The 26751-nt window shown below is 45.0% G+C and overlaps 1 protein-coding gene across 3 annotated transcripts in view; it reads right to left on the reverse strand.

The window, feature by feature from the left end:
- Positions 1-26751, reverse strand: part of MYLK3 (myosin light chain kinase 3) — a 138246-nt gene that overhangs the window by 91561 nt on the left and 19934 nt on the right. For 2 of the 3 annotated variants that reach the window (XM_033943550.1, XM_033943549.1), the window contains exon 2: positions 8473-8563. In XM_033943550.1, coding sequence (XP_033799441.1) covers positions 8473-8563 — 91 coding nt within the window. Of the gene's footprint in view, positions 1-8472; positions 8564-13977; positions 14677-26751 lie in introns of all 3 variants that reach the window. The other variant, XM_033943548.1, reaches the window with a different exon arrangement.

A 26751-nucleotide genomic window follows, 5' to 3' on the forward strand; every position in this document is an offset into this window, starting at 1 on the left:
GAGTGGGGCAGTGTGTTCAGGCACTTGGAGTGCCACTGGGACCAGGGCTGCACAGTCAAGCATTTAGTTGCGACACAGTCACCAAGGGCCACATAAAATGGCCAGGCGGGCCAGATTTGGCCCCCGGGCCTTGTGTTTGACATGTGTGAACATAAGAACATAAGCAACGCCTCCACTGGGTCAGACCAGAGGTCCATTGCGCCCAGCAGTCCGCTCATGCGGCGGCCCAAACAGGTCCAGGACCTGTGCAGTAATCCTCTATCTATACCCCTCTATCCCCTTTTCCAGCAGGAAATTGTCCAATCCTTTCTTAAACCTCAGTACCGTACTCTGCCCTATTACATCCTCTGGAAGCGCATTCCAGGTGTCCACCACACGTTGGGTAAAGAAGAACTTCCTAGCATTCGTTTTGTGGTTTATAGAATAGTGCTTCGTGCCAATTTCCATGCCAAACTTTGGGTACATCTACTGAAACCTGGTGTAAATCCTCGTACCCAAAGTTTGGCACGGAAATTGGCACTAAGCACCATTCTATAAACAAAGCACAACTCAAAGCGTCATTTTATAGAATGGCGCTCCATGCAGATTATTTTTGGAACCAGTTTTTCCTGAATCTAGTCCTAAGGGAAAAATCCTCTACAGGTGGCTAGAAATTAGGCACCAGGATGCTGTACGCTAAGTGTGAATTCTATATCGGCAATCATGCACATAATTGCTGTAATAGCATGCTAGTGTAAATTGGCATTGACGTACCAACATTTAGGCCTATAGCATGTCAATGGCTGGTGTAAATGTCTGCAACTAAGGGCTCCTTTTACGGAGGTGTGCTACGGGTTTTACCGCACGCACTGGATTAGCACGCGCTAGCCAAAAATCTACCGCCTGCTCAATAGGAGGTGGTAGCGGCTAGCGCACGCGGAATTTTAGCACGTGCTATTCCGCACGTTAAGGCCCTAGCGCGCCTTTGTAAAAGGAGCCCTAAATGTTACAGTTGCAGTATTCTGTGACCTTAGGGGGAAATTCTATAAGAAGTGCCCAAAGATAGGCACCTAAAATAATTACTAAATTGGCTTAAATTATGAGCTTTAACCAGCGTATAATTGGAAAAAAAAAATTAAAAATTAATTGGGTGATAGGTGCCTATCCTTAATCATGATTCTGCAAAAGAACTCCAAAGTAGGCGTGTTTAGGCATGATTCTAGAAAGGACTTAGGTACCTATAATGCAGGCCTTTAAAACCCTGGTCTACATTACAGGTGCCTAAGTTTTAAGTTAATAATGTTGTTATCTGGACACATGTAAAAGTTTAATCACTTCTTGCGAAATCCAAAAAGACGCCTCAGCCCCACCACTCCACCGCTGTAATAACTTATACCGCGGGAAGCATATTGTGGTGCTTCATCATTGGCTGTCTATTTGTAAAGCTATTTGATCTTTTAGACTTTTTTTCTTTTTTTCTTTATAGTTATGTGTAATAAATACTTTAAATAAACTTCATTTCATGGAATTGTAATGTATACTTTAAAAGTAGATAGTACTTATCTCAGCCAAAACCTGGGGAGTCAGACCCGACATGTTTCACACAACCAAGTGTTTTATCAAGGGTCTCCCCATAAAATAAGAAGCAGAAGCTGTCACATACAATTGTGTCCTGCTCCTCTCCCATCAAAGTTTTACCAAACTAATACAATCACTATATGCTGTACTCACCAAGGCTGCCGCTGTCATCCGACTCCAATTTAGTTATGAGAAAAGATGGCGGCGGCGTCCTTAGCCTGAGTTTTAAATCCTCCCTCTCTGACAAGCAGTGTACCCGCCCCCTGCAGCCATTGGTCCCAAACAACGATTACATCATCGATCCCCACTCGATTTCGCTGTTCAACCCACGGGGTTCAACAGTGTCCAACTTAAAAATAAATCTTTGTTCACACTCATTTAACTTGGCCTGATTGCTCCCTTCATCTCCCCCCACTTTGTTTATGACACGCCATCTCAAATCCTTAATAGTATGATTAACTGTCACCCAATGTTCAACCAAAGGTGCTTGCATTACCTTATTACAAATGCGAGACTTGTGCTCTGTCAGCCGTGTTTTTATTTTTCTGTTGGTCTGACCCACATATATGAGGTCACAAGGGCACACGATGGCATAAATTACACCCTGGGTGTTACAATCAGTAATGTGTCTAGTTTTTACATGTACGCAGGGTTTACTCCTCTATGGGGGAATATAGAGTACAAGCTAAAAAATTGACTGAGAGACTCCGGGTTAGGGGTTACCCAGAAAGATCTATTAAGCAGGCTTTCATTAGGGGCAAATATGCACAAAGAGATTTACTCCTGCAGGAACCATCTAACATTTCCCAAAGCGAGGGTGATCAGCTTACATGTGTTCTTCCTTTTTCAAAGGCAACTAAAGCGATGGTGGATATGTTTAGAAAATATTGGTTTATTGTACAACCTCATAAACCTTTAGGGTCTTTCCCGAGGATAGCATACACTAGGGGGATTACACTAGGTCAATGGTGTGATTTCCAAAAATATGGGACCCGACCTGTATTAGAGGAGGGGCACCATGGGGCATGTGGTAGATGCCAGTGGTGCCCCTCCGCCATTCAGGGGGACGTCTTGAAGGTCCCTGGGAGGACACTATCTTTAAAATCTAGACACATTACTGATTGTAACACCCAGGGTGTAATTTATGCCATCGTGTGCCCTTGTGACCTCATATATGTGGGTCGGACCAACAGAAAAATAAAAACACGGCTGACAGAGCACAAGTCTCGCATTTGTAATAAGGTAATGCAAGCACCTTTGGTTGAACATTGGGTGACAGTTAATCATACTATTAAGGATTTGAGATGGCGTGTCATAAACAAAGTGGGGGGAGATGAAGGGAGCAATCAGGCCAAGTTAAATGAGTGTGAACAAAGATTTATTTTAAGTTGGACACTGTTGAACCCCGTGGGTTGAACAGCGAAATCGAGTGGGGATCGATGATGTAATCGTTGTTTGGGACCAATGGCTGCAGGGGGCGGGTACACTGCTTGTCAGAGAGGGAGGATTTAAACCTCAGGCTAAGGACGCCGCCGCCATCTTTTCTCATAACTAAATTGGAGTCGGATGACAGCGGCAGCCTTGGTGAGTACAGCATATAGTGATTGTATTAGTTTGGTAAAACTTTGATGGGAGAGGAGCAGGACACAATTGTATGTGACAGCTTCTGCTTCTTATTTTATGGGGAGACCCTTGATAAAACACTTGGTTGTGTGAAACATGTCGGGTCTGACTCCCCAGGTTTTGGCTGAGATAAGTACTATCTACTTTTAAAGTATACATTACAATTCCATGAAATGAAGTTTATTTAAAGTATTTATTACACATAACTATAAAGAAAAAAAGTCTAAAAGATCAAATAGCTTTACAAATAGACAGCCAATGATGAAGCACCACAATATGCTTCCCGCGGTATAAGTTATTACAGCAGTGGAGTGGTGGGGCTGAGGCGTCTTTTTGGATTTCGCAAGAAGTGATTAAACTTTACATGTGTCCAGATAACAACATTATTCACTTACATCATACTAGTCTGGACAAAATACTTATAATTGCCTTATTTAATTAAGCTTTAAGTTTTAAGTTAGGCATGATTCTATAATAGACACCTAAGTGACTGACAAGAAATAGGCGCCTGTCTTTTTAGACACTAGTTACAGAATTTTCCAATTAATATCTAAGTTCTAGGCATGCCCCTTACCACATCCATGCTCCTCCCACATTCTTCCTCTCCTTGCAGTTACATACTATCAAATTTGTATGCTAAGGTTATAGAATACTAAGGGCTAGATTCACTAAGGCCACAGATCGGATCCGATCCGTGGCCAGGGGGCTGATTCACGAAGCACCCTCATGCAAATGAGGGCGATCGGAATCGCGCTCCCAACCAAATGCACGGATCACTCTCCAGTGATCCCGACGCATGCTCAGACCATCTTCTTTGCCTGTAGATAGTCTGCGCATGCTCTGGCCCTCCGTGCCCAGCAGAGCTGCAGCTCCAACAGTGTCAGCAGCATCCACTGCAAGACCCCAGAGAGTCCAGGGCAGTGACAGCCATAAAGTTGTACTGTTCGTCTATTGTTTGTGACAAAAAACCATTACACAGTACGCACAAAAAAAATGGCACGTGCATCTAAAGATTGCCTACAATGCAAGTCGGCTTTCGTGCAGCTCCAAAAGGAGAAGCTTTACACAACACGGCCAGCTTTTTGCGAGCCCGTGGTTTTAACCCGCATGTTAAAACCACTGGTTCGCACTGCGGGAAAGGACAAGAGAGTCAGGGCAGAGAGCAGGGTGGCAAGAGGAGAGTCAGAGCTCTGATGGCTCAAGGGTAAGCACTGGAGGCGAAGGCTCGGGCTGCAATTCTCCTAAAACCATATGCCGTTCAGATTTTTAAACTTTGAACAGCTCATTCAGTGCCATAAAATGCGAGGAGGCAAAAGTAAGGAGGATTTATTTGCCCTTGAGGATGAGTTAGAGACGGCATTGCTCTTATTTTTATCCTCTCCAAAATGCGGTAATGGGGCTGGTTTGGGGATTGGGCATAAGCAACGCCAGCTTGGAAGGAGACTGCTTCTGAGGGGCAGAAGAATCGGCAGGGACGTGAGCGACTGGTCCCCAGCAGTTGCTTGGTTTGGATTGGCCAACCCAGTCAGTGTTCCTCTTTTTTTTTTTTTAGTGAATCGCTGCCTGCCTACATTTGCATGCTGTTCCCCCTCATTTGCATGCTCGGATCAGATCGGAGGTTGATCGGGTCGGGGAACAATTGGATCGCAGAGTGGTCGGGACATGATCGGTGTCCTTAGTGAATCTAGCCCTAAGTGCTGTTACACATGTAATTGAAAATTAGTTTTGATATGCACCATTTAATATCACTTATCACCAATAATTAATTGTTAGCGTCAAATAGCAGCTAATCTAATTATGTGCACAATTATATGTATACTATATCTTGCACATGCAATTTTGCGCTCTAAGCATAAAGATTGTGTGCTCAAGATTATAGAAATGGGAGAAAAGTGATATTAGCAGATACTTTATAATAGTGTCTGACACGTATGTACATTAATGCCAATTATCGTCACCTATGACGCACCTAAGCGCCAGCATTCTGTAACCTACTACTGTACTAGGCACCAAGTTATAGAATAATGGGTTTAGTCACTTTCTTAATTCCAACCCATCATTTAACAATTTCCTAACAGGTGAAGCTTAGTGGAAATAACATAATATTTGTATACCGCATTACCCTTCAGATCTATGCAGTTTAACAAAAGTAAAATACTCCTACAACACCGAATGAAATATATTTTCAATCTTTCAAAAATTTCCAAAATAAATGGCTTTAATCGTTTCCTAAAATTTAGATATGATGTAGATGTAAAGAATAATTGTCGAAAATCAGTCTCCCAAGTAGCTGCTTGAAATGGCCGAAGTCGATTCGGGTGTCTTTTATAGTGGCAACCTTTGGACGATGGAAAATCAAAAAGGGAAGCTATCCGAGTAGAACGTCTATGATGGGGAAAAAAAAAAATCAATTGATCAAGTAAATAGGCCGGAGCCATGACAAATATTACTTTGTAACCCAGGCAACCGAGCTTAAACTGCGCTCTAGCTTCCATGGGGAGCCAATGCAGCTCCCTGTAATAAGGCATTATGTGGTCCGATTTTTTAAAATTTAAAATCAGATGAATTGCTGTATTCTGTATTAATCAAAGTTGAGCTAGGTTTTTTCGATTGACTGCCAGATGCACAATATTGCAGTAGTCCAGAGTAGATGAGGTTTGCTGGAAATAAGCGATTGGTGGAAGGGAGGGGGGTATAACAGAAATAAAAGAAAGATGTATGAAGTTTAGTAGATCTACCCAAAATTTTAGTCAGGATTTAGAACCTTAAATTAGAGAATGACACGGTAGCCGTTACCCAAGGCTAGACGTCGGTAGCCGCAGGTAACCCGCCAAAACGGTAGGGAAAAAGAAAGTGCTCACTGCGGGTACGAGGACAAGGCCATCCACCACCCCGTGGAGCAGTGAATAAGGCAGTTAAGGGAGGGAACGCGCGCGGTCACTGATCGCATGCAGCTCCCTCCCACTCGCCGCCACCACATCTATCTCTCACCCTCCCTTCCTACCTACCCACCGCCGCCACGTCTATCTCCCTCCCTCTCTTCCCCTTACCTTTAGGGTGCATTTTTAATTTAATTTGTTCAAGCAGCCCGAGCCTGAAGTCACGTGCGTCTGCAGAAGCCTCTCCCTGATGCAACCTCCAGTTCCATCAGAGGAGAAGTTTTCACAGACGCACGCGACTTCAGGTTCGGGCTGCTTGAACAAATTAAATTAAAACGCACCCCGAATGTAAGGGGAAGGGAGGGAGATGCACAAACCACCTGAGGGATGCCGAAGAGGGGTGGGGGAGGGGGTATAAAGGAACAGACGTTAAAGGGAAATGGGGAACAGAGAGTGGAGAGAAGATGCTGGAAGGGAAGAAGACAGAGATGCCAGACCAATGAGGGAGAGGCACAGTAACAGAGCAAATGGAAGAACCAGAGAGAGGGCAGACAGTGAATGGAAGGAATTGAATGAGGAGAAGATGAGGAAAGCAGAAACCAGACAACAAAGGTAGAAAAAAAAATTATATTTATTTTCTTTTTTTTTTGCTTTAGGATAAAGTAGTATATTAGTTGTGTTGATATGAACATCTCTTTCTCTAGTTCAGCAGCCAGAACTTTGATTTATAAAATAACAATTGTAAAGAATATTGTTTCTTTTTATACTTTAAGAAAATAAGTTCAGGATAAAACTATTCAAGGCTTGTGAGGCTGGGATCAGATAGTTTGCGGGGACGGGACAGGGAAGGGGCAGAGACAGGGACAAATTTTTTCCCCGTGTCATTCTCTACCTTAAACCACAATTAATTTGCTAATCTTTTTCAAATATGCTTCAACATCTTGTAGCTGTAATTGGCTTAGCCTAGCAGATGCTACTTAAACTAACTGCCACTATCAGTCTTCAATCCCAACCGATCCCTTTCTACTCTCAAATTACATTAAATTACATTACGTTAGTGACTTCTATTCCGCCAGTACCTTGCAGTTCTAGACGGATTACAAAAGAAGACAACTGGACATTTCCAGGAAAATTACAATTTAGGGAGCTGTTTACATGAATGGGACTTTGAAGGGAAAATTACAAGAGTGGTAGAGATTTTGAGGGGAAATTTACAAGAGAGGGGATGGACAAGGGGATGAGTTTTGATGTCTAGATAAATTTTTTGAATAGCAGGGTTTCGATTTCTTTTCAAAATGGTTTGAAGTCGCTCGTTGTCTACATGTTGGAGATGGAGTGGTCAAGTTTCGCTGCTTGCATCACTAGTAGGTTGTCATACATCTTCTTGCGCTGAGTACCTTTGAATGGGGGGTAGGTAAGTCCGAGTTCTCCTTTGTCTATAGTTATATGGTTCCAATTTAGGCAATTGTTTAGGTATGTGGGGGCAGTGCCATTTATTACTTTGAATAATAGACAGTATAATTTGAATTGAATTCGCGCTTGTATAGGTAGCCAGTGTGAGTCTAAGTAGGCAGCGGTGATGTGGTCAAATTTGCTTAGTGAATAGATCAATCTGAGGGCTGTGTTTTGTACAATCTGTAATTTTTTTTTATCATGTTTGCGGGGCATGGTAGGTAGAGGATGTTGCAATAGTCCACTAGACCTAGGACTAGGGATTGGACTATGAGCCTATATTGCTCTTTGTCGAATAATTTTTTTATTTTTCGTAGATTGCGCATGATTAAAAAGGCTTTCTGGGTGGTCTTGATTTGGACCTGCATTGTGCAGCATCTATCTAACATCACTGCTAGGAGTTTAAGAGCGGACTGTATAGGGTATTTGGTGGCATTTATTTCTAATTCTATAATGGATGGGGTTTTGGCCTTTTCAAAGCAGTAGAAATTTTGTTTTGTCCGAGTTCAGCTTCAGTTTGTGATCTTTCATCCATTTTTCCATCGCTTCTCGTGTTTTTTTCAGTTTTTCTGTTGAAGTGGAATCTGGCGAGTCGAAGGGGAGGAGAATGGTGATGTCGTCTGCGTAGCTGAATGATGTTATGTCTAGGTTATCTAGAGTGGTCCCAAGGGAGGATATAAAGAGGTTGAAGAGCATTGGCGACAGTGGTGACCCTTGTGGTACTCCACATGGGTTGGACCAGGGGTCTGATTTAAGATCGTTTGTCTTTACTCTTTATGTTCTTGATTTAAGGAATCCTTGCAACCAGGTGTATACCCTGCCTGAGATCCCTATGGCTTCTAGTATCTGTAGTAGAATAATGAACAAAAGTATTGTAAATTAGCTACATACCAATACATCTGCCCAACATAACGCTTATGTGTCATTTTTTGAAGCAGCTGTTAGCAGCTGCAACACTTACCATCCCCAGTCCTCCAGACTTCCACTTGCACCCCTCGGCTGCTAAGCACATGCTTTGGTTTTGCGCCTTTTACTTCAGGTTTATCTTTGATCTTATTAAAAAAAAAAGAAGAAGAAAACCAATATGATCCAAGGCAAATAGAAGAGTCTAAAATGCTTTCTACTAATGGAGTGGGGGGAAGACTTTATCTGTTTATCAGAATTAAAAATTTTCAGCATATTTACAAGATACGAGTTTGAAAAGAAATTACATCAAGACAAATTAAAAAAAAAAAAAAAAAAAAAAGATTAACGTTTCCAAATATCTATAAAAATAGAACGAAGCAGTAAAGAAAAAAAAAAGTGTGGCACAATAGTTAGAGCTACAGCCTCAGCACCTTGTAACCCTAGGCAAGTCACTTAATCCCCATGGCCCCATGTACACTAGATGGAGTGCGAGTCCACCGTGACAGACAGGGACAAATGTTTGAGCAACTGAATGTAAACCATTTAGGCTATAAGTGGTATATAAATACAGTGGTACCTCAGTTTATGAGTGCACCGGTTTGTGAGTGTTTTGCAAGACGAGCAAAACATTCACAAAATCGGTGCCTCGGAAACCGAACGCACCTCGATTTGCAAGCGTCCCCCCCCCCTTGTGAATCGGCACTCTCCCCCCTGCGATCCGGCACCCTCCCATCCCCCGCCGCCATCGAGCACCCCCCCCTGCCATGACCTGAGGTTCCCCACCCCACCCGAACCTTCTTCTTACTTTAGTGTAGCCTCCGCACCGGCACCGGCACCAGCATGTCCTGTGCATTGGTGCCAGTGCCCAAAGATCTGCTTCTTGTGCTGGGCCTTGAGCATGTGCTCAAGGCCCAGCACAGGAGGCAGATCTTCGGGCACCGGCACCAACGCACAGGACATGCTGGTGCCAGTGCGGAGGCTACACTAAAGTAAGAAGAAGGTTCGGGTGGGTTGGGGGGACCTCAGGTCACGGCGGGGGGGGTGCCCGATGGCGGCGGGGAGGTGCCGGATCGCGGGGGGAGGGGAAGGGGGTGGGAACATATCAAAGCGAGTTTCCATTATTTCCTATGGGGAAACTCGCTTTGATAAACGAGCATGCTCCTGGAATGGATTATGCTCGTAATCCAAGGTACCACTATAAAGTCCGTGAGCTCAAAGAAAATTAACCAAGTTACAAAAGAGAATGGAAAAAGCCATTAAATAGCCAATAGCACACAATCCAGATTGCTCAAACTGAGTAACGTGTGGAGGGGCATTTTCAAAAAGACATCCAAGTCAGAATAGGGAAGTCCACGTCAGAATGTCCCAAACAGACATCCATCTTACATGCATTTTCAAACGGGAAATACGTCAAGGTTCCCTGTTCAAAAATTACTTGAGATGGACGTCCGTGTGCTGGAGATATCCAGCACGAACAGCCATTTTACAAGCTGGAGCATCCAAATTATGAATGTGTAACTTGTTAATATAAAATGCTTCCTTGATACAGTGACAGCAAAACATAGCGCTATGTCAGAGGTATGCTTGCTCAGTACAAAAGTTGTATTATGGAGATAAAAACGAGCTCTTTGAATTGGACTGAAGTATCTAAAAAAGTGAATTCTTGAATACAAAGATTAAAAGACACATTAAATGAAAAATTGGACCTATGAGGAAGTGAGGTGTGACTATAAGTACAGAAAATATGCAAGTACTTTATTGCTCACCGTCAGACGGTCCACATAAAAAATCATAAGCTTCAAAAAAAAAAAAAAATCGTACTTGATATTTAAAAATAATTAACCACATGCTAATATTCTGCCGTTTCAAAAGCTGTAATTTCTATTAGTGCTTTTTGTCTGCCTTCTGCCCACATTACTGAAGTAAGAATGCTTCAAGTTTCAAGTTTATTAATTTTTAATATGCCGACCATCAACTGGTATCTAGCCGGTTTACAATAAAATGTTAAAATAGGGATAAAGGGTTATACTTATAAAAGTAAAGTTTAATTAAAGTGTACATTAAGGACATGGACGGAACAAACTTGAAAGTGATGAAAAAGGGGAAGGGGAGGGGTAAAGTTACATAATTAGAAAAGGAAGAGAAAAAAAAAAAAAAGGAGTTTGAAAGGAAATGGAGGGAGAGGATAAAACATTAGGGATAGGATCGCTTCGTTAAAGCTCTTGCTGTAGCAGTTTCTTGACCCCCAGGGAAGGGATCCCTAGCTGCATCTGCTGCAGCATAAAGGCTGCCCAAGGCAATTTCTTTGTTTCCATACACACAAAGTGCCTGATTCTGTGTAGGACGCCTGGGCTAAGCAGCCACCTAAGCGGCTTTTGAGAATCGCACACGGGTGTCCTGTATGGAACTGTGTCTGTCCTAGGAGGTCAGACGCCTAACCCCACCTAACCATCCCAATTCTCTAACCGGCGGCCATGCCACAGGGGCTGTTTAGAGAATCACTGAGCTGATCATGGCAAGGGAATCTCCCTGCCCCAATCAGCTGAACAGCAGCAGGGAACCCTCTAACCCCAATCACAAGTCAGCTGGCAGAAGGGATGCCCACTTCCTCCCGCCACCACCCCTGAACCCCACATACTGTCCACAGCAGGAGAGATGCCCACTACCTCCTGCTGCAAACCATGAAACAATCCCCAGAAGGAGGGATGCCCACTCCCTCCTGCCAGCACCTCACTAACATCTCCGGCAGGAGAAATGCCTACTCCCTCCTGCCAGCAACACGCCAACATTATCGGCAGGAAGAATGTTCACTTCCTCCTGCTGGCACCCCTCCCACATCCCCAGCAGAAGGGATGCCCGCTCTCTCCTGCCGGCACCTCTTCCAAACACATGACCCCCCACCCCCACCCGTCCCCCATACCTTTATAAGCAAGGCCAGCCAGAGAGATGCCTACTCCTTCCAGCCAGCAGGTCCGCCTCTTCAGAATGTCCCTTCTCAGTGCATCCCAGGATGCACCAGGGAGGGATCTAAGGCCTCTCCCATTGCACTGGGAAGGAGGCATAAGTCTCCAGTTGGTCCAGGAGCCTAAAGCTCCTCCTATGAGAGGGGTCTTAGGTGCCTGGCCAATCAGGGACTTAGGCCCCTCCCCAGTGCATCCCAGGATGCACTGAGAAGGGGAAGGCCCGCCATTCTGAAGAGCTTTTTGTAACTCTAGTACAGTGTCTTGCAAACTGTGTGCCATGGCACAGTGGTGTGCCACGAAGAGATTCCAGAATTTATTTTTAAAATTCCCTTCATAATAAATTCATTAAAAAAAATATACATTAGAATAGATGATGTGTATAGCCATGTACTCAAGAGTCTGTCACCGCTGGTGCCAACGCCTCTCCTCCTCTCTGGCCCTCAGCATATCTCTATAAATGTTCGCCAGCATGAGCAGTATTTCCACCTGCTGCTCGCACCAGCCTCAGCTCCCTTCTGATATCACTTCGTGTCATGGGACTAGACAGAAGGAAGCCAAGGGCCATCAAGCCCAGTATCCTGTTTCCAACAGTGGCCAACCCAAGCCCCAAATACCTAGCTAGATCTGTTGTTACAATTACCCATACATAGCTTATAGAACTTTACATAAATAACTTTCAAATTTAATTTTTGTTGATTTTGCAATTTTATAATTTCAATTATAATGTACTACGAAAAACATTTGTTCTGTTTAGTATGCCAGAGCTAAAAATGTTTTGAGAGACACTGAGATAGTTCTTAGGCAACCTGCTGGCACTTTCATGGGTAAGTGTACAAAGGACATGTAAATGTCAGCACCCAGTGACAGAATTGTCCTTCACATGTACATATGGGTTTTTAATAAATTTTAAATGTATATTGCAACCCTGTCCCTGCTACTCCTTGGGTTTTGGCTGGGTACTAGTGACCTGGATTGGCCACTGTGAGAACGGGCTACTGGGCTAATGGTCTAATTGCGCAAATTTACTATAGTCTTTTTCCTGTTGAAAATACATGGGAAAAAACTCCCTTATAGAATTACTTCATACTGTATAATCTCCACCTATTGCCATGCCACATATATGTAGTCTTTCTGCTTCTAAAACTGAATTTCCTTTCTTACGCATGCCTAGCTCCACTCCGTGTGCTATTTGCTGATGACATGTAGAGTCAGTAATAAAAGAAGCCCTCACTCGGAGAAATGTTCCAGAAGAAAAGAAAACCTATCTCCAGAGGGGTGAAACGCTTGTTGGTATGGGATACGATACACAAAATTCAATTTCTGAACTAAAGGAAAAGCAAGTACAAATTGCTGTGATATTTAGTCAGCCCAACAAGAAAAACCCATAAGGTGTGATGCGATACTCATATGCATGCCTGATTTGTCCTCGTCATTTTCAGGGCACAGATTATAGCAAGTCTGCGTGGCACTGACTTTGCTTCTCAAGAGTGTGGTGTAGTGGCTAGAGCTACAGCCTCAGCACCCTGAGGTTGTGGGTTCAAATCCTGTTCTGCTCCTTGTGACCCTGGGCAAGTCATTTAATCCTCCACTGCCCCAGGTACATTAGATAGACAGTGAGCCTGCCGGGACAGATAGGAAAAATGCTTGAGTACCTAAAGGCTATAAGCAGTATATATATGCTAAAATAAATAAATTACTCGTGTTGCCATGTAAATCACCGCTAAGCTTGTTTGGTTTCATGCCTTCTATACAGGATTCCTTTATGTTTATTCTATGCATTCTTGAATTTCATTACAGTTTTCATCTTCACCGCCTCCCATGGAAGGGCATTCCAGGTATCTACCACCCTCTCCGTGAAAAAGTCCTTCCTAATGTTATTCCAGAGCCGCCCCTCCCCTGCAATCTAAATTCATGGCCTCTAGTTCTACCACCTTCCCTCCTCTGGAAAAGTTCTACCACCTTCCCTCCTCTGGAAAAGGTTTGCTTCTATATTAATACCGCTCAAATATTTGAATGTTTCTCCTTTCCTCCAGGGTATACATCTTCAGGTTATCAAGTCTTGTGGCACAAACCCCCATACCATGTAGGAGCTGTGGCATTGACATTAACTCATTTTTTCTCCATCTTTTATGGACCTCCACCCCATACAGCATGCTTTAGCGTGTTTTGAAGTTAGCATTTTTCCCACATTAAGCGTACGTTAGCACTTAATGCAGTTTAATAAAAGGGACCCAAAATGATTAGATGAAGACCCATAAAGATTTATACTGGAACTGAGGATGAAAAGCTTATTCAGCTTAAGTCTTCTTTTGTTTGATGGTCCACATTATCTTGTGCAGATTAGGGAGGACGTGGTATGTTTCCGAATTTGTACACGTATCCGTTACACAGCAAACCTGCTATATAATCTGATTTCCTTCTCTGAATGTTAGTTATTTCACACATAAAAATCACAGGAAACTTTGTTTGAAGCTACAAACGTGAAAATATTAGAAAAATAAACTTTACAATCAGCCACGTGTTTGGCAATTGGTGAACAGCAAAATGACAATTGGGTTTCGGGAAAAATAGATCATAAGTAGATCAGCTGTACCAACCTCATCTGGGACCTCACTCAGGCTTCCTTTTTTCCAGGGTACAATGCCTTTGAGAATGAAATCCACTACTTTAGAATTCTTGAAAGTCTCTCCAAGGAATATAATGGCCTTGTCAATGGCAGAAACCATTTTTTCCACCCCCACTAACTTTTCTCCTTGTTTTAGGGAATTGTGGTGAACAGTTTTCATCAGCCTTAAAATCTCAGCACATACCCCATCTATATTGCCATAAAATGTAGCATCAGAGCTGTTTAAGGCTCTCTCAGTGCTCTTGGCCAGATCACAGGACACAGAAGGTACCGTTAACTTGTCTATTCCCTTTTCCAAGTCATCTATGCCTTGGTGCACAGTTTCTAATTTCTCCATGACATCCTCTTGAAAATTCAACAGCTTGTCAACTTTTTCATTCAGAAGATTCAGTTTTTTGTCCAGGTTGCTTAAGTTGTTCCCACCTGCAGCCGGTGACCTGCTCATGGGTATTCCAGTCCCACCTGCAGTGTCCAGGTTACTTTCATACATTTTTGCCAAACAGGATGTCAGTGAGACTTGTCTGCTCATTTTATTGATGTGCCTAGTAGAAAGCTTCTCTGTATGTTCAATGTCCCCTGTGACTTCTTGCTTGGATGTAGGGAGGAGTTCTTGGGTGAAACTTTAGCTGCTCGGAGATATCTCCTTTCTGGTTCCAGTAACATTGCCCCACTGTTGTATTAAAAAAAAAAAAAAAAGGATTTAATTTCTTGTGTTATCAGCCTTCTCACTCTGTAGCTTTTAAATAACAGGCTAAAATTGGCACCATACTCTTTTGGGGGCCTCTTGACGTCACTCAAACATTTAAAATTCTTTCCTGAGAGGCTGTTGATGGTCAGGTATTTTAAGCATTGACAGCGCCTGTGACTGACGTCTGCTGAAAAGAAAACATTGTGTATTCAGCACTGGCCTTTGTTTCTCTCACTTACCAACAAACTTCCAGAAGGTTGCTCTTTGCCACCTCACTATAATGGGTATAATCTGAAAGTGGGAACCTTGCTGCCTGCAGTGTTGTGTACTCTCTAGGCTGGTTGCCACTTGGATATATAAATCGGCTTCAGTGACAATGGATGATACATCACTATAGACCAGAACTCCCCTTGAACCTTAGGCTTGCTTGCTCTGCAGTTCAGTTTTTACTTGGATTTCATCATAGATCTGACCAAGTTTAGCTATGTGATGGGGTGAGGAAGATCCCCTCATGTGGTTGCCAGGAGTCAGTTTGACTTGAGGGCACATCTGGATTTGGATCTGACTGAGTTTAGAGGTCACATAACCAATCCTGAAAAAAGAGAAACCGTTCTATAACTAGCAAAATCTACACGGTCGCATCCTAATTTTAAAGAATGTTTTTATTTTCGCTGGTCTTCTTGAGCCATTCTGAATTTTGTTTAATAAATTTATGTTATGAAAATTTCTAGTCCACTAACCTTAAGAGCTTAACTGTTAAGTGGATAATAATCTTAAAAACATATAACACAGAAAATTAACCACCCAGGAAGGTCACGAGCGGAGTTCCGCAGGGGTCTGTACTCGGACCACTGCTGTTCAATGTATTTATCAATGACCTGGAAACGGGGACGAAGTGTGAAGTTATCAAATTTGTAGAAGGGTTAGAAATGCGGAAGAGTGTGAGGACCTACAAAGGGACCTAAACAAACTGGAGGAGTGGGCGAATAAATGGCAGATGGACTTCAATGTAGGGAAATGCAAGGTCATGCATATAGGGAGAAAGAACCCGATGTTCAGCTACCAAATGGGGGGATTAGTATTAGAGGGAAGTAACCTTGAAAGAGATTTGGGTGTACTAGTGGACACAACAATGAAGTCAATAGCACAATGCGCAGCAGCCGCGAAGGCGGCAAACAGAATGTTGGGTATTATTAAGAAGGGTATTACGACCAGAACGAGAGAAGTCATCCTGCCGTTGTATCGGGCAATGGTGCGCCCGCACCTGGAGTACTGTGTTCAGTATTGGTCACCGTACCTTAAGAAGGATATGGCAATACTTGAGAGGGTCCAGAGGAGAGCGACACGAATGATTAAGGGCATGGAAAACCTTTCATACACTGAAAGATTGGAGAGACTGGGGCTCTTCTCCCTGGAAAAGCGGAGACTCAGAGAAGACATGATAGAGACCTACAAGATCATGAAGGGCATAGAGAGAGTAGAGAGGGACAGATTCTTCAAACTTTCAAAACATAAAAGAACAAGAGGGCATTCGGAAAAGTTGGAAGGAGACAGATTCAGAACGAATGCTAGGAAGCTTTTCTTTACCCAGCGTGTGGTGGACACCAGGAATGCGCTTACAGAGGACATAATAGGATAGAGTACGGTACTGGAGTTCAAGAAAGGATTGGACAATTTCCTGCTGGAAAAAGGGATAGAGGGGTATAGATAGAGGGCTACTGCACAGGTCCTGGACCTGTTGGGCCGCCGCGTGAGCGGACTGCTGGGCGCGATGGACCTCGGGTCTGACCCAGTGGAGGCATTGCTTATGCTCTTATGTTCTTATAGCAAATAGACCATATTATAACATTGTGCAAAAAACAATTAGGACACAAAACTGGGCTGACAGACACACACATACAGAAAACCACAAAGAATGGGATAGGAGAATGCAGCCAAATTAATTACATGCTCCAAGGCGTACACTAGAATAGGGGCATTTTGACCTTTTTCCTTAAAATGTAAATAATCCATTTCTTACCAAAATTCTAGAGGGAAGAGTTTTGCAAAAGCTCGGGCTGGCTATGGATAAAGATCTCTGGCAGGTCTCCACTAGGTGGGAACATCTGAGGGAATAGGGTGCATATTCCTCTTTTCTCCTGGCAGGAGACATATATGCAGTGTGCATGTGCTGGAGATCCCTCTTTGTTTGTCGATTCTGGCTTCCTTTGAAATGACAGTCAACCCTTTATCCCAACCTTCTTCCCCTCCCTCATTTCTTCATGTTCAGTATAAATTTTGGGAGGAGCATTATTTATGTATTTTGAATGATATGTAAGTCCTTGCTTTATATAGTATACCTAAATTATGGAATCAACTCCCTCCTGCCATTAGGAAAGCAGTACAGATGCTTCTTTTCATGGACCAGATCAATTCTGGTCTCATACTTTGACAGACTTTGCTTCAACGTACCTTATCTCAGAATACCTGTGTCTGCTAACCAGTTCTTCTACCGTTCACTGCAGATATGCTAATACCCATTCGGTCTTAGTCTCATTCTCTATAAGTTGTAAGTTATTGATTCTATAGCTTTGTGTTTTGATCCTGTGGCATGTTATTAACTCTAATGTACGTATCTCTGTTCCTGAAAACTTTGTATATGGATCCTTGTAACTCATCCTGTGGAGGACGGGCTATAAAAATAAATAAATAAATAGAATGTGTGGCTCAAATTTTCCCAGCTACTAATAAATATAATTAACCACCATAGCATTCTTCTTCAGACCTATTTATGAAATCCAAGTACAAAACTATAATGCTAGACCATCTCTGCCAGAGGTCAGTAAATGTAGGTTTCTTCAATGCTGGAATTATTAGAACAATAGAAATGCCAGGTTGGGTCAGGCTGTCGATCTGTCAAATCCAGAATTCTGCCTTCAAGAGTCTTCAGTCTGGGTCTCTAGAAATTAGCTAGCAGATCTCATTAGGGCTGGCCATTTCTTATTGCTGATGTCCAGAAAAAAAAGGGCCTTTTTACTAAAGCTTAGCACATGCTAACAGACATTAGTGTGTGCTAAGTGCCACATGGCCCATAGGTATAAAATACGGTTTAGTGCATTTAGGGTGCACTAAAGTCTATTAGCATGAACTATGCTTTAGTAAAAAGGTCCCTAAGAGATGACAAATCCCCAAGTCTGCCTGACTAATTATTATTTTTTTTTTTTTCAATGAAAAGCTTTTATTGAAATACACTCCAAACAGTACAATTTCACAGGAAACGCAGGAACAAAGATACATAGAGCAAAATACCTCGCTCCAAAATAACAGAAACATGTGCAATTCACACAGACTAATAAGAGCAATCAAAAATACCCACCAAATCACAGCCCATACCCCCCCCACCCACCCCCCTAGGGACAGAGCACAATACCAACATCTCTCAATAAGGTTGAGAAACAATCTATTCCAAACAGAAACCAAAACGTGAAAAGGAATATGGTTATGGGATCCCCCCAAGTATCGCCCATCCAGTCCTACTCCAAAACAAACCCAAAGCCCCTAGCCACCCCTACCACAAACCCCCACAGAAGCCCGAAAACTACGCCAGATATGAGCATAGCCATGTAATTTACCATGACGCAAAGCCGTTAAGTGATAAAGGTTCTGCCAATTTAGCAAGCGTTGCTCCACCAGGGCCCACGTGGGAGGGAGCGCCTGATTCCACAGAGAGGCAATGGCCAATCTAGCAGCAATGAATGCCAACTTACAAAATAAAGAGTCACCCCAAGCCAAATCCAATTGATGCCAAAACAACAAGGCGTGTCGCCAATCAGCCGGTATCTGGACATCTAAGATCCGGGACACCCGAACAAAAACCTCAGTCCAGAATCCACACACCTGCCCACACTGCCACCACATATGAAAGTATGTACCCACTTCCCCACAGCCCCTCCAACATAAGTCACTCGCACCTCCCTGCCAACGAGCCACAACCTGAGGGGTATAGTACCACCGAAAGAGGACCTTGTAACCATTCTCGATTAGCAAAGCAGCTATACCTGCCGAGGAGATCTCCGACCACCCCAAGTGTCCCAGGGAATAGCTGAACCACAATCATCTTCCCAAGCCCTCATGTAGGGAAGGGGAGCCCCCCGACAATTAAGGCACCTATATACTGCAGAGAGAGCTACCTTCCGAAGCACTGGACCCAATAGCAGCTCAAAGGGCATCTTACCACCCCTCAAGTCTCCCAGAAGACCCGAGGCCCTGATATAATGGAGAACCTGCAGGTAGGGGAACAAATCCCTTATCCCAAACCCATACTTGCCCCTGAGTTCCATAAAGGGTCTAATACCGCCCAGAACCGGGTCCCACAACTGTCCCACACAAACTAAGCCCCGTGACTCCCAGTCTGCAAACACTCCCCCATCCCTTCCTGGTGGAAAGTCAGGGTTGTGTCTCAACGGAGTATACCAGGAATGTCGCCTACTCCCCAATAAACAAGCTCTGGTCTGATTCCAGACCCTCAAAGAAGTCACTACCGAGGATACCCCCCCTACCAGTCGCGCCCTACCAGGCACCCACGGCCGATGTAACAAAGGTACCCCCTCACTTAACCCTTGCTCAATTTCCACCCACGGTTTCGGCGTCTGCGTCTGCCATTCTAAAAGGGCGCGCAGCTGAGCAGCCTGATAATATTTCACTACATCCGGGACCCCCAACCCCCCGTCCCCTCTCCCCATACATAAGACCTTCCTACTCACCCTTGGCCGTCGACCAGCCCAAATAAAATTAAAGATATGCCTTTGAACCCCCTCTAATGTTTTTCTACTCACCCAAAGAGGCAATACCTGGAATAAGAACAACAAACGAGGCAGAATCATCATCTTCACAATGGCCACCCGGCCCAACCAAGAGAAATACAGATCTTTCCAATTAAGCAAATCTTGGCGAATGCGACGAAAGAGCGGAGGAAAGTTGAGGTCATATAACTCCACTCCCGGCGGTCCAAAATAAACCCCGAGATATCGCAGAGAACGCTGAACCCACCGAAACGGATACCGGTCGCGGAGATAGGAAACCCGGTCAGCAGGCAAGTTAATGTTGAGGAGCTCCGATTTACCAACATTGACCCGAAATCCCGACACCTCGCCATAGATATCCAACTCCCGCAATATAGCCGGCAAGGAAGTTGCAGGGTCTTCCACCGTAAACAAAATATCATCCGCAAACAAAGCCAACTTAAAATCCCCTCCCGGCACCATGACCCCTTTAATATCCGGATTCATCCGCACATGCTGCGCCAGGGGTTCCACCGTCAAAGCGAAAAGGAGCGGGGAAAGGGGACACCCCTGACGTGTTCCCCTTGCCAGAGAGAAAGTCTCCGAATAACCACCATTCACCTTGATGCAACTCAGAAGTCCACTATATAGGACCCGAATCCAGTCCCGCATTCGTGGACCCAGACCCACAGACTCCAGGACCTGAAATAAAAAAGGCCAAGCCACCCTATCGAACGCCTTCTCAGCATCGATAGACAAAAACACCGTTTCTCTCACACACCCCTGGCCCGGTCATACAAGTTATAGACCCTACGAGTATTATCACCCACCTGTCTGCCTACCACAAATCCCGACTGATCTGGATGGATCAGCCGAGGGATCCAACTCATCAATCGGTCCACCAAAATTTGCGTGAAGATCTTAGTATCAACCCCCAACAGGGATATCGGCCTGTAGGAAGCACATTGGAGGGGATCCTTCCCCTCCTTAGCCAGCACTGTCACGCCCGCCAAGCGCATGAAGTAGGGGAGGGCACTATTCCCTTGTAAAGAGTTAAGAAAACGCAACAAAGGGGGCAGCAGCAGATCTTGAAAACGTTTGTAGTACCGAACGGTAAAACCGTCCAACCCAGGTGACTTTCCAAGCTTCATAGAGCGCAGCGCACTAAGAGCCTCAATCAATGTAAGAGGGCGGTCCAACCTCACCACATCAGCCTGTGCAATCCGGGGCAACTCTGCTGAAGTTAAATAAGCGTCCTGGTCCTGTGAGGACCCTGAAACTTCCGGGGTATAGAGTTGAGAATAATATTCCACAAAACGTGCACGGATAGCATCCTCAGTCTGTAACACTTCCCCAGAGGCCGCCCGGAGCGAAAAGATCTGGTTGCGCGTCTGTCGCACCTTAAGACGATGTGCAACCAGTCGACTAGCTTTATTAGAAAACTCAAAATATCTCTGTTGGAGGAGCTGTAAGTTATGGTGCAATCTGTCCAAGTCTAAAGCCTGGAGATCCCTACGGGCCTGAAACAAGCGCTCCCGCAATTCCACATTCCAAGGGGAACGCTTATGCAAACTCTCCAACCTACCAATTATAATCAACAGGTCCGCCGCATCCTCCCGCCGTTTACGCTGCCGGGCCGACGACAGGGCTATTAACCTGCCCCTAAGGGTAGCCTTTAACCCCTCCCAAACCGCTTCCAACGAAGCTCCACACTCCACATTTACATCTAGATATTCTTGTATCCACCCTTCAATCTGTGTTCCCACCTCTGGGTCATCTAGAAGACTATCATTGAAACGCCAAAATTTCCGTCCCGAGCCTCCACCCACCCCCTGGAATCGCAACCACACCGGGGCATGGTCCGACCACGTGAAGGACTCAATCCCCGCGGACTCCACCCTCCGGAGTAGTCCCCGCTCCACAAAAACATAATCAATTCTGGAATATGAGGAATGTATTCCCGAAAAGTAGGTATAGTCCTTAACCGAAGGATGGAGCCACCTCCAGCAATCCACCACATTCAGATTGGCCAATGCCTCACGCAACAGTTTACGATCCCTTCTCCCATAATGATCCGCCCTCCCTGAGTTATCCAAATGAGGGGTCACTGTAAGATTGAAATCCCCACCAAAAACCAGGGCCCCCCCCTTAAACTTGAGGATCCGAGGGACCAACTCACGGAAGAAGGTCCCCTGACCCTCATTAGGGGCATAGACATTTACCAGGGAGTACAAGACCCCCTCAATCATAGCCTCCAACATGATGTATCTGCCCTGAGGATCCCTCACCACCCTACGCACCTCACAGCGGATCCCCTTACGAATAAGAATTCCCACCCCACCCCTCTTAGAAGTGCCCACCCGGGAAGCCCAAAAGGCCTGCGGGAACCTGTGATCCCCAACCAAAGATTCATGGGACTGCAGTAAATGTGTTTCCTGGACAAAGCAGACATCAGCCCTCAAACGGAGCAATTCCCTGTAGAAGGCCCTTCTCTTGTTGGGGGAATTGAGACCCCTAATGTTATAAGAAACCAATTTAAACACCCCCATATTCCAAATAAAATAATGACAATGCAAACCCAACCCCAACAGATATGTCCCCACAACCCTCCCTTTCCCCCCCCATCCCTCCCTACCTCCCCCCCTCCCCCACAGTGAGAGTCCTCAGATCTCCCACCAACATACAAAGAAGTGAACCATCTCCATGGCCCCTTACACACATCCCACACTCAAACATCAACTATCAAAAACGGTGTATACAAAAATCCCCCACTCCCATCCCACCAATCCCCCAAACTCCCATGCTATAATGCACACTCTCCCCTCCCCCACATTGCATTACCCCCCATAGAACACAAACCTAGAACCCTCAACTTTCTCCACCCGCCTCATCCCGAACCAGGTAGGATATACCCCCTACAAAACACTCTCCCACGGGGCAAGACTCAACAGTCCATTCCCTCGGGGGGGAGTCCAATGGCCCCCCGCCGAGACATAAAACTGGCAGCAGAAACAGGGAAAAAAAAACAAGTACAGTCAGTCAGCTCTCAGGGGGGAGCACTCGAGGAAGAAGCAGTGGCCCGAAGAGGGGGTCCACCCCCTCGGCCGCCCCTCCCGCTTCGGGATCCATTTTCCACTCTTTGCCAGCGGGAGGAGGCAGGATGCCCACCCTGGCCAGGCACCGCACCTCCCGCCGGAACAGCCTTCTCAGGGATCTCAATCCCCGCTTGTTGCAACAGCCCACGAGCCTCTCGAACAGTGGAAACTCTGGTGTGGACTCCGTTGATGGTAATAACAACTCCAAAATGATAAGTCCAACGATAGCGCAAATTGCTGCGCTGCAAAGCCTTGGTCACTTCTCTGAACGCCCGCCATTTCTGGAGCGTGCCAGCAGCTAGGTCCTGATAAAACTCCAGCCGGTGACCCTCCCAGGTGACCGTGCCCATCTCCCGGGCTCTGCGGAAGATCCTCTCTTTAAGGACAAAGCTCTGAAGACACAACACTATATCTTTTGGTTGATCCAGTGTCCGGGGTCCCAGCGCGCGATGAGCCCGCTCCAGTCCTGGCTCCAGGGTGTCATCTTGCAGGAGCCACCTAATCAGCTTGATAGTAGTAGCACGAACATCCTTAAACTCAGGCAGGTCTGATAGGCCCCGCACCCTCAGATTATTACGCCGGGTGCGGTTCTCCAGGTCCTCGACCTTATCCAGAAGAAGTTGGTAATCCGCAGACACCGTCTCCAGTGATTTCTGCATTCCGGTTACACTGTCCTCACAGCTATCCATGCGCATCTCCACCACCTCGACCCTCGTGCCCACCTCCACCAGGTCAGTGCGCAACTCCTGCACCGCCTCCCGAACCTGCACCGCCACTGCAGAGATTTCAGATTTTACCTCTGCAATCCATCGCTGCATATCCGCTTTAGTAAGCGGGTCCATCGATGTACTCTCCTGCACCGGGTCCACGATCATGTCAGCCACAGCCGCTAGGGTCCCGCTCAATTTCGCCGCCTCCCCACTGCATGGCTCAGGGCCCATGCTGCCACGTGCAGCCCGGCTCAGCGCCTGTTCCATCGTGCGCTGGCCGGGTTTGTCGCCGGGCAACTTTTTTCGCGTTGCCATAGTGTTCACAGTGGCTTCGCACATCTCACCAGCCCCCGGGGACAAAAAATTTGCGCCGTTTACACACCGAAATGATAGTTATTTCGCCAGCCCGAACGGAGCTCTCAGTTCAAGCTCCCATCCGTGGCGATGACGTCACTTCCTCTCCCTAATTATTATTATTAATGGATTTGTCCTCAGGAACTCATCCAAATATTTTTAAATCATGTTACATGATTAGCCATTATCTTCTGGCAACATAAGAATAGTACTGAATCAAACCAATGGTCCATCAAGCCCACTTAGAACTATTTGGATAAATTTACTTTGTAAAGTACTAGTAGAATCTTTAAAGGGTTTTTTTTTCTTTCTCTTTCCTCTTTCAGGTTCCACATCTCAGATACTTTGAGCATTCTGTATCAGGTACTCTCAAGAATCTCAGTCGCTTAGCTGTTTTTCCTCTTCCAAGGGCTCTCTTGGACGTTGGGTACTTTTGCTTTCAGTGATGTCTTCCAGGATCCAGGTAAATATTCCACCCAGGTAACATCCACATCTACCTCCCTAACTTTAAATAAATGAAAGGACGGAAAATCCTGTCTTCCTGTTTCCTATACACCACTTAGTAGAAGTGGTGATATTACTTTGATTTTATTCTGGCTAGTCCTTAAAAATAGATAATTTCAATTTTCTCCTAGCTAGCACTCCCCACAAAAAAACCCTCAGATTGTGCTTACTCAAACCCACACACATTCTCACATATCTGATAAATATTCCATTTTACACCAGAACATTCTTGCTTCTTCTTTGGCATCACTTTAGTTCACCCAGTCAGTAAAAAAAAAAAAAAAAAATCCTATAATGGCCTGTCAGACTTAAAACATTGGCAAAGCCGATATATTTTTCAACAAAGGATTTACAAAATTATACCTGACAATTTGAGAAAATGTTTGATAATGTGTAGACCAGGCAGAATGTTAAGATTGGAAAATTATATGTTATTAGATGTACGAAAGAGGGACGAAGTGAAATATGCCAATACTAGAAAATCCTGTTTTTCAATTGCAGGTCCAGTTTTATGGAATGATATACCTGGAGCAACATGATTCTGAAGGATCTCCCGTACGAAGAACGGTTAGATAAATTACAGCTATACTCGCTCGAGGAGCACAGAGAGAGGGGAGACATGATCGAGACGTTCAAGTATCTCACGGGCCGCATCGATGCAGAGGAGGATATCTTCTTTTTCAAGGGTCCCACGGCAACAAGAGGACATCCGTGGAAAATCAGAGGCGGGAAACTGCGTGGTGACACCAGGAAATTCTTTTTCACCGAAAGGGTGGTTGATCGCTGGAATGGTCTTCCACTTCAGGTGATTGAGGCCAGCAGCGTGCCTGATTTTAAGGCCAAATGAGATAGACAAGTGGGATCTATTCGCAAAGTAAAGGCAGGGGAGGGTCATTAGGGTGGGCAGACTGGATGGGCCGTGGCCCTTATCTGCCGTCAATTTCTATGTTTCTATGTTACAGTTCAGGCTTTTAATTGATATTAGTAATCTATGCCTAGAAGTGAGATAGTGAAACCTGATCTAGAAAAGTTAGTGTAGAATTTTGATTTTGTTGTAGCAGGGCTAGAATTTTAAATGTGGCTTTGTAAAGTCTGATGAATGGAGCTTTATCTAATGATATTATGAATGTGATATTGTGAGCCACTTAGTTTATTAAGCGGATTAGAAATATTTTAAATAAATAAATAAAATTTTATTTCACAAGTCCCATTTATCATCATCTGGTGTACATAACACACATACCTTGAGCCCAGTAAACCCTGTGAAGCTCAATCTTTAATTAGACTTCCAAACTTTCAGTTTACCTTTACCTTAATTTCCTACAACAAGCCAATTTCAGGCACACAGTCAAACCCTCCCAACTGACAATGTCAGGCAACAGCAGTAACCAGAATGTTTACCCTGGTTATCATTAAAAAGGGTATCACTGCCAGGACAAAGGAAGTCATCATGCCACTGTATCGTGCAATGGTGCGCCCGCATCTGGAGTACTGTGTCCAGTACTGGTCACCGTACCTCAAGAAGGACATGGCAGTACTTGAGGGAGTCCAGAGAAGAGCAACTAAACTGATAAAGGGTATGGAAAACTTCTGATATGCTGATAGATTGAAAAAGCTGGGGCTATTCTCCCTGGAAAAGCGGAGACATGATAGAAACCTTTAAAATCCTGAAGGGCATAGAAAAAGGTAGACAGGGACAGATTCTTCACAATGTGGGGAACCACAAGTACAAGGGGGCACTCGGAGAAATTAAAAGGGGACAGGTTTAGAACAAACGCTAGGAAGTTCTTTTTTACCCAGAGGGTGGTGGACACATGAAACGCGCTTCCGGAGGCCGTGATAGGCCAGAGCACGTTACAGGGCTTCAAAGAAGGTTTGGATAGGTTCCTAGAGGATAAAGGGATTGAGGGGTACAATAGGAGTTGAGCTAGGTTATAGGAATAGTCAGGGACCACTGCACAGGTGATAGGCCTGAGGGGCTGCCGCGGAAGCGGACCGCTGGGCGGGATGGACCTCTGGTCTGACCCAGCGGAGGCAAATTCTTATGTTCTTATGTTACCAGGGGAACCAGCATGCACATGTATGCCTGTGCTAATATGTCTCTCATAAATTCTGCAGCTCCTGCACCATACCAGCTATAGCACAAACATGAATAATAAACTACATTCCCTCACTCTAGCAGTCATACTTTTTTTTAACCCTGGTTAAACCAAGTCTACAGCCTTTCTAATTTACTGGCTGAGTGCATCAGATGCTGACTTTTCTCGCAGGAGGTGGGTCTCATTAATACAGGCACTCAACAGAGCCTGGTTGAACTGAGGGAGAGGGTATGTGATGGAATGTATAGGAAAGTCAGTTCCCTTTACTAACCCTTACAGAACCAGATTAAGAAGTCAGTACAGAGCAGATAGGGCATGGCAGGCAGGATATAGCAGAGAAGGTGTGATTCAGACACAGTGGCGCAGCGAGGGTAGGAGGCTCCGAGGGTAGTGGCACCCCCCGCCTCCTTCTTCCTTGCTGTGTGCATGCCCCTTTCCTTCCCCATACCTCTTTAACTTCGCCGGCACGAGCAACCTGCTGCCTGCACTCACCCTTTGTTGTCACTTCCCGGACCCCGGGTGATATGCCCCCCTC

Source organism: Geotrypetes seraphini, chromosome 4, assembly GCF_902459505.1.
Source record: "Geotrypetes seraphini chromosome 4, aGeoSer1.1, whole genome shotgun sequence".
Taxonomy (NCBI): Eukaryota; Metazoa; Chordata; class Amphibia; order Gymnophiona; family Dermophiidae; genus Geotrypetes; species Geotrypetes seraphini.